The sequence below is a fragment of the Lactuca saligna genome, chromosome 9, assembly GCF_052625555.1.
Source record: "Lactuca saligna cultivar CGN05327 chromosome 9, ASM5262555v1, whole genome shotgun sequence".
In the NCBI taxonomy this organism is placed as follows: Eukaryota; Viridiplantae; Streptophyta; class Magnoliopsida; order Asterales; family Asteraceae; genus Lactuca; species Lactuca saligna.
Window position 1 is genome coordinate 4808265 of NC_136425.1, and position 17574 is coordinate 4825838.

The following is a 17574-nucleotide window of genomic DNA, read 5'->3' on the forward strand; positions in this document are numbered from 1 at the left end:
GCCTTCCCCGCTAAGTCTACAACGTAATGCATCAAGTCATATCCCATAAAGTCCATTAAGTCAATATCAAAAAGCACTGAATGGAGTTGTATAAGGTTCAACTACAGCATCTTTAGGGCCAGGAGGATTTTTTTCATACAAGTAGTCATAGCCCAATAAATTTTACACAAATTAGGCCCAAAAATAAAAAGCACCGAATGGAGTATGGAGTTGTATAAGGTTCAACTCTGAACCAAAGTCAGCGACCCTCTAATCCTCGCTCAGTCACTTCATCCTTCGCTGTTCGCTGGAGCACCTGTCCACCTCGGCACCTCCCAATCGGCAATCTGCAATCACCGCTGGCAGCTCCATCTCTCACCTCCGCGCTGATCAGGTAGGTATGTTCAGTGTTCTCTCTATTTCTCTCTGCTCTATTCTCCATCGGACCATCATCCCCATTCCAGCTGCCCCTGATTAAGTTTAACTGATTTTTTATCTTCAATTCTTCATAGTGAATTTCCAATTTTACTTGCTTCAAATTACTGATTTTTATCTTCAATTCTTCATAATGAATATGACTGTCAAATTACTGATTACCCAAAAATAAACCCAACAACTTGAAACACCAAACCCAGAACTTGTACACAAATCAAGCAAGATGCAATCTTTTAAACATGTACGCAAAAACTTTAAAACCACATGTACAGTACGAGCAGCTAGAGAGAGAAAAGAAAAGAATGAATAGAGAAGAGAGTGTGAGTGCGAGTGCGAGATGGCAGAAAAAGGAAACCAAGTATAATTTAGGATTGGCGGTTTCAGAAGAAGAAAAAGAGGGTTTTGATGAGAGTTGATGGTATCCTTTCACCCTTTGGGTGGTGAAAACTGAAAAGTAGTAAGCCGATAGGGCATCGGGGAACTCAGGGCTAGTGAGATATGGCAAATTGCAGCATACTCTTGGCTTTCATATTGACTGGTCTCCGTTTTTTTTTTTACCAAATACTCTCCTATTTTCTGCATTCCATATAAATAAATTGATAAAGTTTTTGAGTTGGCAAAAATGGAAGCTTAGATGACTTATGACTTTCTCGCCTGATGGTTTAAATAGATAGAGAACTTATGGTGGTAGAATTACTGAAAACATTGATTGTAATTCTTGTTGTAGGTATTTTTGGTGATTCCATTATTGTTTTTAAACGTCAAAATCTAGTAAAAAAATGGAGAATTTGGGACGATTTGATGTGATTGTGATCGGAGCCGGCGTGATGGGGAGTTCAGCGGCATATCAAGCAGCTAAACGTGGTCAAAAAACTCTACTCCTCGAGCAATTCGACTTCCTACACTACCGTGGATCATCTCACGGCGAATCTCGAACAATCCGAGCAACTTACCCGGAATCTTACTATTCTCCAATGGTTGTTGAATCGGAGAAGTTGTGGAGAGAAGCAGAATCAGAAATCGGCTATAAAGTTTACTTCAAAACACGACAACTGGATTTAGGTCCGGTGGACAATAGTTCTCTCTGCGCTCTCATTGCCAATTGCAAAAAACACACGCTTAATCACCAAATTCTCGATCGTCATCGAGTGAAGGAACATTTCACCCGTAAGATTGAGTTTCCGGAAGATTGGATTGCGGTTGTGACGGAGCTCGGGGGTGTCCTGAAACCTACTAAAGCAGTTGCAATGTTTCAAACACTCGCAATCAAACATGGTGCAGTGCTTAAAGACAAGACGGAGATTGTCGATTTGGTGAGTGATAAGCATAACGGTGGCGTTCTGGTGAGTAGCAGATCGGGAGAACAGTTTTGGGGGAGGAAATGTGTGGTCACGGCGGGAGCTTGGGTGAGTAAGTTGATTCAAAAGGTAAGTAATGGTAGCATGGTTTTGCCGATACAGCCAGTGGAAACAGCTGTGTTTTATTGGAAGATCAAAGAGGGTCATGAACTTGATTACACCATAGAAGCAGGATTTCCATCATTTGCAAGCTATGGCGAGCCTTATATCTATGGAACACCGGCTTTGGAGTTCCCTGATCTGATCAAAGTTGCTGTTCATGGTGGGCGGGAATGTGATCCAGATAAGAGGACATGGTGGGCTGCTACAGGGTCAGAAGGGGCAACAATGGTTATCGGACATCTTAAAGAATGGATCAAATTAAGGTTTGGTGATGGAGTTAATTGGGAAGATGGGCCAGTGATTACTCAATCTTGCTTGTATTCCATGACACCAGATGAGGATTATATTATTGATTTTTTAGGAGGAGGGTTCAATGAGGATGTGGTGGTTGCCGGTGGTTTCTCTGGCCATGGATTCAAGATGGCTCCATTAGTTGGGAGGATACTGACGGATCTGGCCATTGGCGGGAAGGCGGCAGCAGAACAACTTGATGAAGACATCAAGCATTTTAAGCTTGGAAGATTTGAAGGCAACCCCAGAGGTAATGTGAAAGAGTTTGAAGACCAGGTTCGCCTTGCCTTAGGTAGGCAGTCTTAGAGGGTGTTGGTTATTGCTTATTTGAACCGCTTATTAGCGTTGGGATACATATATGCACAAAACCACAACCAATTATATATATATATATATATATATATATATATATATATATATATATATATATATATATATATATATATATGTATATACATAAAAACCCTTTTTTTATGTTCAGAAAAACCATTATATTATTATTATTTATGTTTTAAATAAAACCAAATTGTAAACTTTTAAAAGAAATGACCGGTTAAAAATATGATATGACATACATACCCCTTATATTTCCTTGATTGTATGTGAAAACATATCCAAACCTACATTTATTTCGATTACTTTTGCTCTATTGTGTTCTCCATATGGAATTATAAGATTGATTTTCCCTCCGTAAAAATTGTTTTTTATCATGATTAACATCAAATATCATATTAAAAAACAAAAATGTAATCATCATATTTGTAGTCGTCAAATTCTCTTAAAACCCCATATTTTGGTCTTTTTCGACTGTTATCTATTAATATAAGGCCTTTTCTGAACATAAATATAATATAAAGGTTTTTCTGCATATCATGTATAATTAGTTGTGCTTTTTTGCATATAGCCCGTTCCGGTTTGGCATCGGTAATAAGCTCTTTTTAGTGTTTGGACTGTAAAAAATAAAACTGTTTATTCCAGTATGGTACCGGTAATAAGCAATTTTTCATAAGTTGTTTTATTTTAACTTATTGGAATATGCTTATTACGGGTTAAACTCAAATTACATTTTTACCCCTAATTTAAAAAAAAATAATAATAATATATAAATGTCTTTTTCGGTAATTTCATACGTATAAGCAGAAATTATCAAACACTAAAAAACAACTTATTAAACTTATCAGCTTATTGAGTTTTGATATTGGATAAGCCAATCCAAACAATTTTTTTATAAACTCCGGGATAAGCTAATAAGCACTTTTGAAAATAAACATAAGTTGTTTTAAATAAACAATCCCAAACACCCCTTAATTATCAAGTTTCTGCACAAAAAATAGCGTCTTTTTAAAATTCATAAATAAATTGAAAATTTTGAACAAATATACATGGTGCATGATGTTGGTATTTACTATTTAGTAAGCGGGATCTCACACATTTAAATCCACATCCATATGGTCTCCTAACATATTTGTTGACATTATATTACAATGCTAGTAGAATTGTGGGTTGCGAGCAAATAGTTTTGTTAGTTTTTGCTATAATTCACCTATCATTTCTCAATTTCGACAGTCTTGTCTTGTCAATAACCTACTTGTGTGAACTCGTAAAATAACAATAGTAAAAAATTAGCCTAATCATCAAAATAGCCACCAAATGCATAGATGTCATTGCAAAATTGGCACAGTAAAGACCACCTACAAAACAACTATCGTTCTGAAAGGAAAAAAAAAAAAAAAAAAAAAAAAAAAAGCAAATGCCAGCTACGAAACCATAGAAAAGACCAATTCTTCAAGAAAAGAAAACTCAATATTGTAATGAAAATGGTCTCTCTCTCTCTCTCTCTCTCTCTCTCTCTATATATATATATATATATATATATATATATATATATATATATATATTGTAGATGACATCCATGAAATTTAGAGAATATTGACACAATAAATTTCACTGTGGAAGATGACATCCACGAAATGTGGAAGATGACATTATATTACTGACTTTTTTTTACTTTTTTTTACTGTTTCTTGAATGATGGCTTATTAGTTATTTTCTCTTGATATAAAAGACAAGTATGTGTGGTCACTAAGGTCCCACCTAAAGGATTTGTAAGTTGTAACCCAGATGTGGATGAATTGTTAAGTCCCTGTTTAGATACCATGGTGCAAATCCGTAACAGATGTGACGTAAACCTTTGTTTCCCAATTCAAATATGTACATGAAACTTATTCCCATGTATATTGACTAAAAGCAAGAATACTTTTGACAATTTTTTTGCTTAAGTCGATACCAGAGAGAAACAAGTGATAAAATGGTAGAAATATAGGAGGCTTTGAGCTTCCTTACAGGTCGACCATTTAAATAAATGCCCCCTGAACATAAAACAAAGCACAAAGAAATATAGGGGCACTACTTGATCCCTCCAAGTTTCAGCTTGAACACATAGCACCTGAGATGAGAAACAAACCAACATCAAGGTGAAAAGAAGCAACAATTATATTTCAAATTTGAACCCAAGACATCTCCATAATGTACACCCAAGACCAAGTTCTAACTTTAGCCTGATTCCAAATAACTAACAACCAACGATTAAAAAAAACATCACCAACATTTGGCTTAAACATGGAACCACAACATCTTGATAGCCCTCAAAGAACAAAACAGCAAAAAATCCAAAGATGACAGGATGTTGCAGACATCAAGAAATGTCAGTAGCTTTGGAGCCATCCTCAATATTGAAATATGTTCATGTACACTCTTGCATTATGCATCTTCTTCTTTTAGAATGGAAATGTTCTGTGCATTGTTTAATCAGCAATAGGGTCTTGCTTGATGATTGTTGTACAACTGTGATTCAAATGAAAATTTGGTCTCTTGTAGGTTAAAAGGAGTTCTAATGAGAGTATTTGACAAGGGTCATCGAGGTCTCCAAAAGTTAGGACCTGCAATAAAAAAAGACAAGTTTAGCATTTGTTTAAAACAAAATAAAATTCAACAAAGGGTAAGAACCTCTAGTTGCCATGGGAACTGGTGCTTCAGGGTATGGTCTATGATTTGCAGGTCGGACGGGATAATGCCAGGTGTTGGACATTGGTGGATCGCAAGGTGGACCCGCATACATATTTGGGGGATAATGTACTCCTCTAGGCCCATCAGGATGACATGGACCTGTTTGTTAACAAAAAATGATTAACTGTTAATGAGACTGGAACTGGATGGATGAACATGAAATGTGAAAAGAATAACTGAAGTATAAATCATGATGATCTTTACCAGAGAATGGAGGGGGTGGAAACCTCCAGCTGTCATCATGCACATGCTGCATTCTGTCATGATCGCTATGAAAGTTACCAGTATCTGTACCATTGACAAAATGAAACCTGCCAGGGTAGGAAGGAGGTGGAATCGACTGATCTGATTGGAAATATGAAAACTGCGATGACGGAGCAGGGTGAGGTGGCCTCAGATGCACATTATTATTGGTGGCTTGGACAGGTAAATTGCTGAAAGAAGAATTAGACGACTCTGGTGGTTGCATATCCATTCTGCCTTCAGGAGGATGAAAATGAACTGGCTGAGCAATCGACTGTTGTGGATCATCATTACCATTCTGCATTACATGTGTCAAATACCTAACTAAAGTACAAAGCAATTTGTAAAAAACAAGTTTCAAACTCACCTGATTAGCTACATAAACGTCCGGCAATGGAGGAGGGGGAGGCGGAGGTAAAGTCGCTAGAGGAAGAGGAGGAGGAGGAGGAGGCGGTGGAGGCAGAGGAAGGGTGGGTGGTGGAGGTGGAGGTGGTGGAGGTGGCGGAAGGGAGGCTGGAGGGGGTGGAGGAGGAGAATTCGGCAGAGGTGGAGATGATGGAGGCAAGTCTCTGGGGAGTGGAGGGGCAAACAAGGGCAAATGGGGTGTAAGTTGATGATGTGGATGAGATGGTTCCTGAAAGGTGATATTATTAGCAGTAGGGGCAGTTATGTCAGACTCACGAGAAGGGGCCACATCCTCCATTTCAAGCTCACCATCAACATCCTCCAACACATGGGTATGCTTATCTGTGACCCCCACCCCATCATGCTCTTCAGATGTTTCATGGTTATGTTCAGGAGTAACAGCCTCAAAACCCTCCCCATCTGAATCGCTTCCTTCTTTTTCATCTTTCAGCATTGTTGGGATATCAAAACCAGATAGCTGTATGCTCGAATTACTAACCAAAAGGAAATATTTCAGATTCTTACTTTACCAAAAAAAAAAGAAAAAGGATAGAAATTATTTAAAACAAAATCACACCTTCCGTACTCATCTACAAGCATACCCTCAACTTCCCTAATTGGGTCATCAAACGCCCTTTCATTCCTAAAGGGCCTGCGAGAAGAATTACTGATTCTAGAAGACATGTTGTTGAGGGAATCAAGCTCACGAATATGGTGACGAATCATCGGTTCTGGAAGAATCTTTCTTTCTTGCCACAGCTTCAGAACCTACCAAATAATGAACATATTTTAATTCTAGTAACTCTTGCACACACGGTTTAGAGCAAACATATATATATATATATATATATATATATATATATATATATATATATATATATAAAGACAAGACATACATACCTTTAAGCATTGCCTACGGTTTTCAAGAGCACTATTCCCTGGAGGAGCAGCAGCCAACAACAACCGTGGTAACACTGCTTGGATCGCAGAAGGATACAGACCACCCACATCACCTGAAACACAATCAAGTTGCATCATTGATTCAAAAACACACAATAAATCTTATATTAACTAACGAGTGTGATTAAAAAACACACCTCTAAGCCCCCGAGAACATTGTGCAATAGAGTCCACAAGGAAGAACAAGTCCACCCTTTTGTGTAAACTTGGTTCAGCTTCCAAACTGCGTGCAATAGTCTCCACCACCTACATTCCATATATTATATAAATAATATACATGGTAAGAAAGTTATAAAGAGATAGCTAAATGACTAGTAAAATTACCTTGACAGCTATGCCGAATTTTGCACAGTCGATAGCAATGCGTGTGGCTCGGTCAATGCTTTTCTTTGTCCGTGTTAGTGCCCCAATACTGGCTTCAAAGGAAGTGAGAGCAGCATTTGCTTCGGACATAGTGCTCCATTTGCCGGTTTGCTTTTGTTGTTTATCATTGTATAAATGCACAGCTGCAGGACTAGAACAGCCACTGTTTTCAAGGAAATTACTATTATCTGAAGTGGATATGTTGTTGCAAATTGAAGTAGTAGTAGTAGTAGTATTGGGTGGAGAGGCTCGTGCAGTTGAGTCAAACGCATCATCATTCGGATGAGGAGGAGGAGGAGGAGGAGAAGATGTCAGGGTACCTGACACGTTTTTATCGCTCAAGCTATCTTCATTGTTAACAGAGTTTGAATGGGAGAGTTCGAGTGCGGGACCCGTCTGGTCAACTGTCTTCAAAGCTTCTTTCTCGGTGGTCAAAGATGGAGATTCATCTACTTCCATGTTTGATTCTTTAACTCCTTCCCCATCTTCCAGTCTAAAACAAAACATCATTTCAACTATCAAGTTAATAAAAATTTAAAAAATTTAAAAAAAAAACTATATCCATCACAACAGAAAACAGCCAACATAGCCTACTTACATTGCATTATCATCTTCTTCAAATGGATGTTCTTGTTCTACCATATTGCAGCTTTTCTGGGGAGACACAGGCAGCACCAAATTAACATGTGAAACCACCCCGTTTTCGAGATTGCTTGATAATAGAGGATCTGAACTCACCCCAGAAACATCTGATGGGTCTTTCTTGCTAGGTTCAGTCATCTCCAAAGTTACCATCTCACATTCATTTTTAGACTCAACTAGGGTATCATTGCATTCAGAAACAGATTCTCTCTTCTCAATAGCATCTGACAAAGGTTCTGGGCTTTTCACGACATCAGTTGATTCAACGGTTTCAGTACAAGAAGTCAACACGACAGAATCTTTACAATCAGCAATTTCCACTGGCTTTTCGTCTTTCAAAATCCCATTTGCTGGGCTAGAAGGTTGACTACAGGTGTTGTTGACCTCATCAATCGACTTATTCTGTTCAACATCTGGAGCTAAATTGGTACAAGCCTGAGAATCACCATTGCTGAGAGGTTTCTCCTTTTCTACTTCACACTCATCTGTTTCTTTCGAGCAGTCTCTAGGTGAAAGAGATCCATTAATAATGGTTTTCATGGTAGAAGGTCCTCCATTAGAAACTTGCTCATCTTCAGCAACATTAGCAGACATAGCTTCAAGAGCACGATGAAGTCGCTTAGAAGGAGGTAAAGCAGCTTCACCATCAGCCAGGCAACCAAAATGCTTATTCTTGTTAGCTTCCCATAGTGGAGGCTTGCTATTGCTATTGCTATTGCTAACACTACAATTATTCAATGCAAAAGATTGCTCTACTTCTTCCCTACCACCCGAAGAGTTCCCTTCTGCAGATATATCTTCTGCATCACTTGAAACCACACAGTTATTTGCAGGTTCTGAAAGTTTATCTATTTTGATTGCAGTTTCAACCTCTTCTGTATTAGATAATGTTCGACCCATACGGACCCTTGCCCTTTTCACTAGTGGCAAATGTTCATCACCATCTTCCTTGGAATACTTCACAGCAGATTTTTCAGAATCAATGGCAGAGCCCGATTGCTTGTCAATTCTATCAGGGAACTCGGTTGTAACGGTGATGGCCCGTTTTCTACTGGGCTTTCTTTTCTTCTTGACAATGACAGAATTAGTCTGGAATTCAAGCGTCTGACTCAACTGCAAGTCTTCCATGACATGATCCTCCTGTTCCATAAGCTTATAACCAGACTGTACACAGTTTCCCTCGTTAAAACTCTTGGTGTCAGAATCAGCAGTGACAATTTCAGAACCATTTTCTTCGGGGCTTGCATTTGATACAAGAGGTAAATCTTTATCCGGTGAACCAGGTGATGTCCTCACCCTTTTCGTCCTCCTTTGTGGTATGCTGGATAAATTACCATTACTCATCACCACATCTTCTGTGAGGTTTGGAAATCTGCAAGCATCTGTTCTTGCAGACCTCCGTGCAGATGGCACCCTTCCATGAATCCCTGAGGTCTGAGTACCAGAATATTTCTTTCTTGAGTATGTGGTGGGCACAGGTGCTTTTGTGGCCTCCGAATTACCAGTAGCCTCAGACACTTTGACCTCTGTGTGATGAACATTAGCAGCATCACCCTCACACGTAGTGCCATTAGGTTTTGAAGAATCTGCTACTCTTGTGTTTGAATCAATGGTAGGTGTGAGAGCCTCATTCTTAGAATTAGCAACACATTCTTCTGATTTGACAACATTTGTTGGACCGGTTGTATTAACATCATCAACTTGGACCTGTTTTTTGAGCTCCTCGTAGCTATCGATTATCTCTCTTACAGCACGAACAAAATCAGCACCTTTACCATGACGTTTGCTTAATAGAGAGTCTTTCTTCTCTTCAGTAAAAGCTTCAACATCAGCTGGATTGCAGAATGCTCTGCATAGAGAGGTATACTTGGACCAATTAGATTTGTTATATACAGTTATCTCTTTGTTCATTTTCATAAATCTTAAACTCTTTCCTCCTTAACTCACAAAAAACATTGTCGCCATAATCACAAGGTGTGCAACAAAGCCTACGACTGTAACGAATTATAGAATGGGTGTGTTTTGACATATTTTAAACTCAAGAGCAACCATTGTATGATAACATAGATACACCTGCCAATCATTCACATAAATGCACTTGGCAAATAGTAATTTAAGCAATGCAGGTACCCCCAGATTTGATGTTAAAGAATGATAATTGTAAGACTAGTTTTGGCTGAAAGTTGTACTTGAACATACTACAAAAGATTACCTCAGATAAACAGTTGTTAGAACAAAGATGGGCTTAAGAAAAGAAACACAGTTGATCCAAAAAATATTCTTCAGCACAACCTAATTAGACTAATCAGTACACCAAGTCCCCACAGTGAACTATTTAATGAAATTCACATATTAAAAAATAACTAATTCATTGAGCTGGATAAAGTGTGATCAGCAGGTGTCAAAATACACCACCTCATCTCCTCGTAAAACTGGCAAGTCATTTTAGGAAGAAAATGATCTAAAATGAACCAATTACATTAGACAGATTGACACATTAAACATCCATCATGAATAGATGCAAAAATATGCATCATGTTGATGTGCCTTCTTATGATGAATATGCACCAGCAATTACTTTTGACCTCTAAAGTTGAACTTGAAGGACTTTCATAGTTCATGTAATTGAGTGATCATAAAGATAAACGAACATCAAGGCGTCTATAACAAATTTGGTGTTGACAATTGAGAATCTATTATTTCAGTTGAGCCACATAAAGTAACCTTAAAGAAAAAAAGCAGCTCCAGGTGTTGCTATTTGTCATGAGATAAAAAGTGCATCATGTCAATTGTCATATTGCACCCTTATCATTATCTAATGAAATTCCTTGGTTCGATAAAACAACTACAGCAATATAAAGATTAGGTGATAGCATACTAGACATGAAAAGATAACAACACACAAAGATGTTAGGTTGTGAATGCCCTGATTGTCTTTCTTCTTATTAAACATGGTCTAGAGTAATTAGTAAATGAAAATCGTTGTTTATACTGTATGTTGAATGACAATGAATGACCATTATATCATCCATAGAGCTGAATGAAAATAAATGACCATTAACTCACTATCAGATAGTAATCGGTCTAGGGGTAGCCTTGACTCCAGCTCCAGAAAGAATAAACAATGATATGTCTAACTTATAATAATATATATGTTAAAAAAGCACCAACTTATCATCTATTTTACTAAAAAGATTTAAAATATCATAATGATATAAATTCAATGATATTTAATCAGATTAAAGTGAAGTGGAAGTTATTCAAATTTCCAACCATATAACCAGTAAAATGCAGATAAAAAGATCCACAACTAAACAATTATCATGTAACTAACAAATATTGAGACCTAAAAAAACTACAATACAACTAAAAAAACTAAGATAAAAAAAAGGTGTTTATCATGTTCAAATAAGAGTTACATTTTAGAAATCTATAACTTCATCAACACATTGGGTAGCTTATATGAATCTAATGTTTGGAAAGGGAAAGCATGAAAAAGTTGGGAGTTAAGTCAACCATCCATGGCCTTCCCAGCTTAGTCCACGACTTATTGCATCAAGTCATCCCCCGCAAAGTCTATTAAGTCAATATCAAAAGCCATGAATGGAGTTGTACAAGGTTCAATTAATACTCATGTTTCTCACCTCAAAAATATCCCAACATGGTTATCCAAAACTTATAGTGATGCTCTCTATCTCACACAAGGCCACTCAAGACAACTTTAAGGGCACATGCTACTGATGAAAGACAATGTGTCTAGCCTCAAGAATCAATATGGTATACCTTAGTTGAATAGATGGTTCCCAATCTCCAGTGGAAACTCGTAGGCTTTCTAATTGAAGTTAAGACAGTTTTTATGGACATTGAAGTTAAAATAATATTGAGGGAGTGAATATGTGCAGGATAAAGTCAAGGAAGAGTTAGCAGATCTGCAGATGAGGTCCCAATTATTATAGTTAGTACAAGAGTTTTATAGATTTTAGTGTAAAATCATAGATAATACAAGTTTCAACACCCCTTCACGAATTTTCTAGATGTACTCCTAAACATGTGTGCATCAAGACGAGGATATATGTATCTGTGTCTATAGCCGTAAACGTATTATAGTTGACCAATATGAATAACAATTGTCGATACATCCTATGGAAGATCTAGTCCCCACAAGTCGGATCTTTTCTTGGATTTCAAATATACCAGAATGGAAATTACATACCACATATACAGGTTAAGATCCTATAAATTTGTATTCCCTTGTGGTTCCTTCAAAAGTCAAAGAAAGTATGAGTAATGGCTGAAACTGGGTTGATTAATTTGGTTGAGAATGTAAAACTAATTACTGCCTAGTATGTACTACAGATTTGATACTGTTAATATGATCATAGTTATTGGATATGCTAAATACTATCAAATTAGTATTACCATGTTTAGTGCAAACATCTCAATGGCACACTAAGAGTGAAGTCAAAAGATCCCAATTTGAAAAAGTCACCATAGTGAAAACATAGTGTCTCTAATAAGCAAACAAAAAAAAAACATTTCAAGCATCAATGAATTCAAACATCAATATATTAGCTAGTACAGCAACTCACTCAAATCAGTCAACATCTGTCCTAAAATTAGCATCTTTTGCCTAAAAAAAGAGATCAGAGAACAAGGCAAATTGTAGCATCATAAAACAATGAATCCCAAAATCTATGACAAAATGGAAAAAACACAAAAGAGCTCAATAATGAGCTGAAGATCTGCTCAACTCTCTAATAAATGGACTATGTGGAACAAACCTAAAAAAGCATTTATGGTGGATAATTATTTTGTGGTCTATTCTTAAGACAATCAAGCATCATCAACATGTCATTTCACATTATTTGTGAGTTGTGACACATGTGTGAAAACCAGTCTGAGCTACTAAAAATGTATTAGATGATCTCACCCACCCCCTAAAGTACCTAAATGATGACTTTGTGGCAATGATACATATTTATAAGAGACAAATCATAACTAAGATAAACATCAACACTATATCTAAAACAGCAAAAGGTACTCACATTTGTTGGGTTCCAAAGAAGAAGACTAGAACTTTCTTCCAATCAGTAGAATACCCCCACTTCTCCGGCTCACTAACCTGCCACCACCATATAGATTTATATAGTAAGCACATGCTCCATACTGCCTATGCTTTCCGTCCATAAAAGCATACAGTGAGCAAATTGTAAGAAAACAGAATTTAAATTTACAGATATTCTTTCTACAAAGCACTGCTATATATTCGGTTACAAAATAGCTGATCTTGATTGTTGATGTACCAAGCATGCAAAGTGATTTTGCTTTGTTACAAACTAATGTTATTAGGTTCTCACAATCAAAACACGTGGTTTGAATGAAAGAGGTACAGAAGAAAACCAGTTACAAACGGGCAACTATCACCCAAACAAAATAAAGAATGGTCAACATAGCAAATATATGAAAGCATATCAATAAAGGCTCAAACTTGGTGTGAATCTTTCAACAACTCAGATCAGTCTAACAAACCCTAAGTTAATATTAGAACAATTGACATCAACTCTACAAGATTTCTAAAATAAAAGAAATCGAAAAACCTACCGTAGCAGGCCAAGCAGGGAACCCTTTCACCTTGGCAAGAACAAGATCGCCGACCTTCCACTGCCGACAAGCAGCGGCGGCTGCGGCGGCTTTACTGGCACCTTTTCTCCGACTCGGCGCCATACAAACACGAGAAAAGAAACCTACTTTCCCAATAAATCAAATAAAAACCATACGATGTTACCAAATCAAGAACAATAAACTAATCGACTAATCTTCCACTGTAACGGCTGCAGAATCGCCCGCCGCTAAGTAAGCGGCTTCGAACTCCCTAGGGTTTTCTAACAACCTAATAACGAAACTGTATACAGGCATTGAACGATCAATCGGCAGGCAAAATAAGGGTTCAACACTGAATTTGTAAACAAGAACCCAACTTTTGAAGGTAAATTGTGATTATCAGAGACGATAAGTGATCAAGAACACGAAAAATCCTGTTTTGATTATCACTGTGTGTCAAAAAAAATGAAACCCTAAAATTCCAAAGGGGGAGAGAGGGGCTTTGTGTGGGTTCTGTGGAAGAGGGGGATTCACATACGGAAAGAAACAGATATGAATTTGGTTTAAAGAAGGGGGTTACGCTACTATGCGCCAGGAGTGCGTAGGTTTGGGGAATAGAAGAGATGCGTGGCTTTGGCTAACGTGAGCGATATGGGTATGGATACTGGTGCAAGCAGCACGTGGCCTACCGACTCGTCATCGGTCATCCATCATGATGGACTGCTGATAAAGTGCGCAGTCCGCGAATATTGGCGTGGGCTGAAAACTATTGTGAGCTTCCTTATGATAATAGGCTTAACTTTAGGGCCTATATTTATGATCTCAAACGGGAAAAAAATGTCCACAAGATCTCTATCAATTTTGGACTTCTGCTTCGCTAAACCACAAAATTTTGTTCATGTTTATTCACAAATCAAAGATCATAGATATGGTAAAAAAAAATGTTATCATATCGATTCTTGTGATGCCATTTTACTTTAATTGATTTAAGTCGTTGAATGTAACGTTATAAATGGTAATTAAAAACATTCATTTTATGTCTCTTTTTTTTCAAATAGTTATTTTTATTATTATTAACATTACATCCTCTCCTAATAAATAAGTACTTTTATTCACACGTGTCATTCTTTAAGGCTCCTCTAGTCGATTTTTTCCGCTCATAATTTCACAAACTGATATACCTATTTTGCCTTTTTACTCATTAAACTACGTGAAATTTAGCCTTGATTTGGTTCTGATTTTCTACAATCCCTTTTTAAATGGAGAATGCATTCTTATCGATTCTACAGCTTCTATATGTTCATTGGTACCCCTCAGTTACAGTCTATCTACCCAGATTTCGCTTTCTTGCTTTTGGAAACCGAATCAATTTTTAAAATTGACAAATCCTTTTATCAAAAAATGTTCTTCTAAAGATGCAAAACCCGTCAAAAGCGAAGTAGTCGACAAAAACAATGACAAAATCGTTTCTCAAAATCCACCTTGCATTGCAAATTGTTTTCTCAAAATCCATGTTAAGTGTTCATCAATCCTCATTCCATGTACATCTATTTAATGAATTTGTTTACTGTGAATATAAAGTAAAAAGCGTGTGTAGCAAATTGAAAACTCCGATCGCTTTAGACATCATCGTTATATAGTTTTCAAGGTATGTATTGCCTTATTATTCAATCTTATTTGTCTATTAAATCACAATACCATTGTAGTTTATTAGTACATAATTGATTCTTTCAATAAGTATTTAGCTTTTGTATGCACGTAAAGTATTCGATGAAATGCACACGCAATTTTTTTATTTTTTATTTTTTTCTTTTTTAAAGTTAAGGGAAGCAGGTATTCCACTCCATAAAGGAATCTATATTCTTGATTGCAATTATGATATCTTGGCTTGATAATATTTGTCATTGGGTTCAATGTGTGTATATCTATGTGTATAGGTGTGTGTGCTTGTGGATGTACGTTTGTGCTTTGGTAACTTTCTTTCTACACATAATTACACAAATTTATATTTATTTCATTTATAATATGACTGATATGTTAGGAATCTCTTATGATAACATCATCCCCATTTGAAACATATGTCAGCATCTAATTGAGTTGAATAAGATATCCGTTATAAGAATTAAATATATAGCAAAAGCTTCATAACTACTAACAAGTTCTTTCATCTACTACTTGTGACACAAACATTTAATACAAATACAATCTTACCAAGTCACAAATCTACCAAAACTTTCAACAGCTTACGTACATATATAGATAGAGGGGGAGCGAGTGTGTATGTATGATGATCAAACAAAACACCCAAAACAAATCTACTACTTAAAAAAACATTTTATGTCAAAGTTAAAGAGAGAGAGAGAGAGAGAGAGAGAGAGAGAGAGAGTTATGATGAGTTAATCAATTCACAACTACCATGTATTGACCTCTGTATTGGCAATTGTAACATCTTGAACACTACTTGACTTATCAGCTTCAGCTCTGTGTTTAGAGTATCTCCCATTTTGTTCATAAATCTCCAAACCCCCCCATGGTGTAGGGGCAATTTGGTTCGTCATGTCAAACCATTTTGGCACAAATTCTTTCCCTTTTGTTTCGCTTATTCTCTTTTCAACCCTCTTTTCTCTTCCAGACTTTCCAACTAAAAACAAAAAAACAAAAAATTAATGTCATATTTTCAACATTTTGGAGGGCATTTACGTCTTTTGCACTTACATGTTTTTTTCTGAACCAACTTTTGACATGTCACCCATCTCAAGGGCATGTCTGTTAGGTCGTAAGCGGGAATCTGATGCTAATAACTTCTTTGGTGATGTATTAAACCTGTTTACTTTATGTGCAAAATGTGTGTATTGAAATTTATCATCTACTGGAGCCTCAGCAACTTTCCAAACCTTCAAAACATTATTATAATTATAATTATTATTATTGAATAAATTACCAGTAAAAATTAACACATATGAATCTAAAATATTGAAACCTACCAATGTGAGTTCAGTGTTTGGGAGAGGTTGCCCTTCAGAATCACAAGGCTGATAACTCATCAATTCATTCCATTTTCCTGTCATTAATATTTTAGGCTCTTCATGTGAATTGTATACATATTCATCCACTTCATAACGTCTAACACTTCACAAACAAAAAAAGATAAAAAAATAAAAAAATAAAAAAAAAAGTAAATTTATATAATGTAAAAATAAAAAAATTAAAGTTTAGTTTGTGTGTTTAAAATTGAAATTTATATAATTTAAAAATAAAAAAAAATCATTATGTTTCTTAAAAATATGATAGCAGTATACCCAAGTTTCTAAATAACATAAGGCGTTACTTGGCGACAATGTAAAGCCTCAAGCTTTTCCGAGCCTTAGCGAGCCACGTCGTTTGTAAGGCGTGACTTAAGGTGGCAATTTTGTATATAATTCATATTTTTATATGTATTTTCAACTATTATTTATTTTTATACACATATACAAGTCAAGGCGGCGTTTTGGTAAAGCTTAGCGGCACATACAAGCCTTGAAGTCATGGCGCGCTATGGCGGAGCCATGACGAGCTTTTTAGAACCTTGAATATACCATGATAGTTTTGTGTCAAAACTCTACTTATTTGTACCCCTAGATGTTTATGTTTATACATGAGGAATAAGAGTACGTTATTGTTCGTTTTGGTTGCAGGCCTCTGCAGGACAAGTAACATGAGTAGTCTGGTACTTCCAAAATGTTCCTTATTAGGACACTTTACTTCGGAAATCTATTCATATAGCACTATACCTTTGATTTTCATCTTATTAGGACATTATACATTGATTGTTAAACATAAAATCTATTCATATGATTATTGAAGACTGTGAAGGCGATGACGAGGACGATGATTCCGAGTGATGTATTTTGGTTTATTTGAAATTAGTATATTAATTATGTTTTCTATGTTGTGGGTTGTTTGATTTTTTGTTTGTGTTTTTTTTTACATTAAAAAGTGATGTAACTTTTGCTTTATGGAGCCATATGGGTATTGTGGAAAGAACAAATCATTATAGACTTCACTCTTTATAACTCTACTTTTATGATTTTAGGTACCAAAGTAAAAGGGATAAAGGTAGAGAGGCCAACTACCAACTTTAAATTTTATA

The 17574-nt window shown here is 36.3% G+C and overlaps 2 protein-coding genes across 3 annotated transcripts; one reads left to right on the plus strand and one right to left on the minus strand.

Moving 5' to 3' along the window:
- The first annotated feature begins 226 nt into the window (after positions 1-226).
- Positions 227-3183, plus strand: LOC145015416 (putative sarcosine oxidase). Of its 2 annotated transcripts, none has more exons than XM_078973887.1 (2): positions 227-377; positions 1142-3183. In XM_078973887.1, the coding sequence occupies exon 2, from the start codon at positions 1194-1196 to the stop codon at positions 2469-2471; it is 1278 nt and encodes a 425-aa protein (XP_078830013.1). In that variant the 5' UTR covers positions 227-377; positions 1142-1193; the 3' UTR covers positions 2472-3183. The 2 variants fall into 2 exon arrangements, with proteins under 2 accessions (XP_078830013.1, XP_078830014.1); XM_078973888.1 differs by having other exon boundaries at positions 232-373.
- Positions 3184-4640: 1457 nt separating this feature from the next.
- Positions 4641-13989, minus strand: LOC145015858 (protein HUA2-LIKE 3-like). Its single transcript, XM_078974331.1, has 11 exons — positions 13446-13989; positions 12890-12966; positions 7801-9693; positions 7164-7695; positions 6977-7085; positions 6780-6892; positions 6457-6647; positions 5842-6373; positions 5436-5772; positions 5172-5330; positions 4641-5104 (listed from the first exon to the last, which is right to left on the minus strand). The coding sequence occupies exons 1-11, from the start codon at positions 13566-13568 to the stop codon at positions 5079-5081; spliced, it is 4092 nt and encodes a 1363-aa protein (XP_078830457.1). The 5' UTR covers positions 13569-13989; the 3' UTR covers positions 4641-5078.
- Between the last annotated feature and the right edge of the window lie 3585 nt (positions 13990-17574).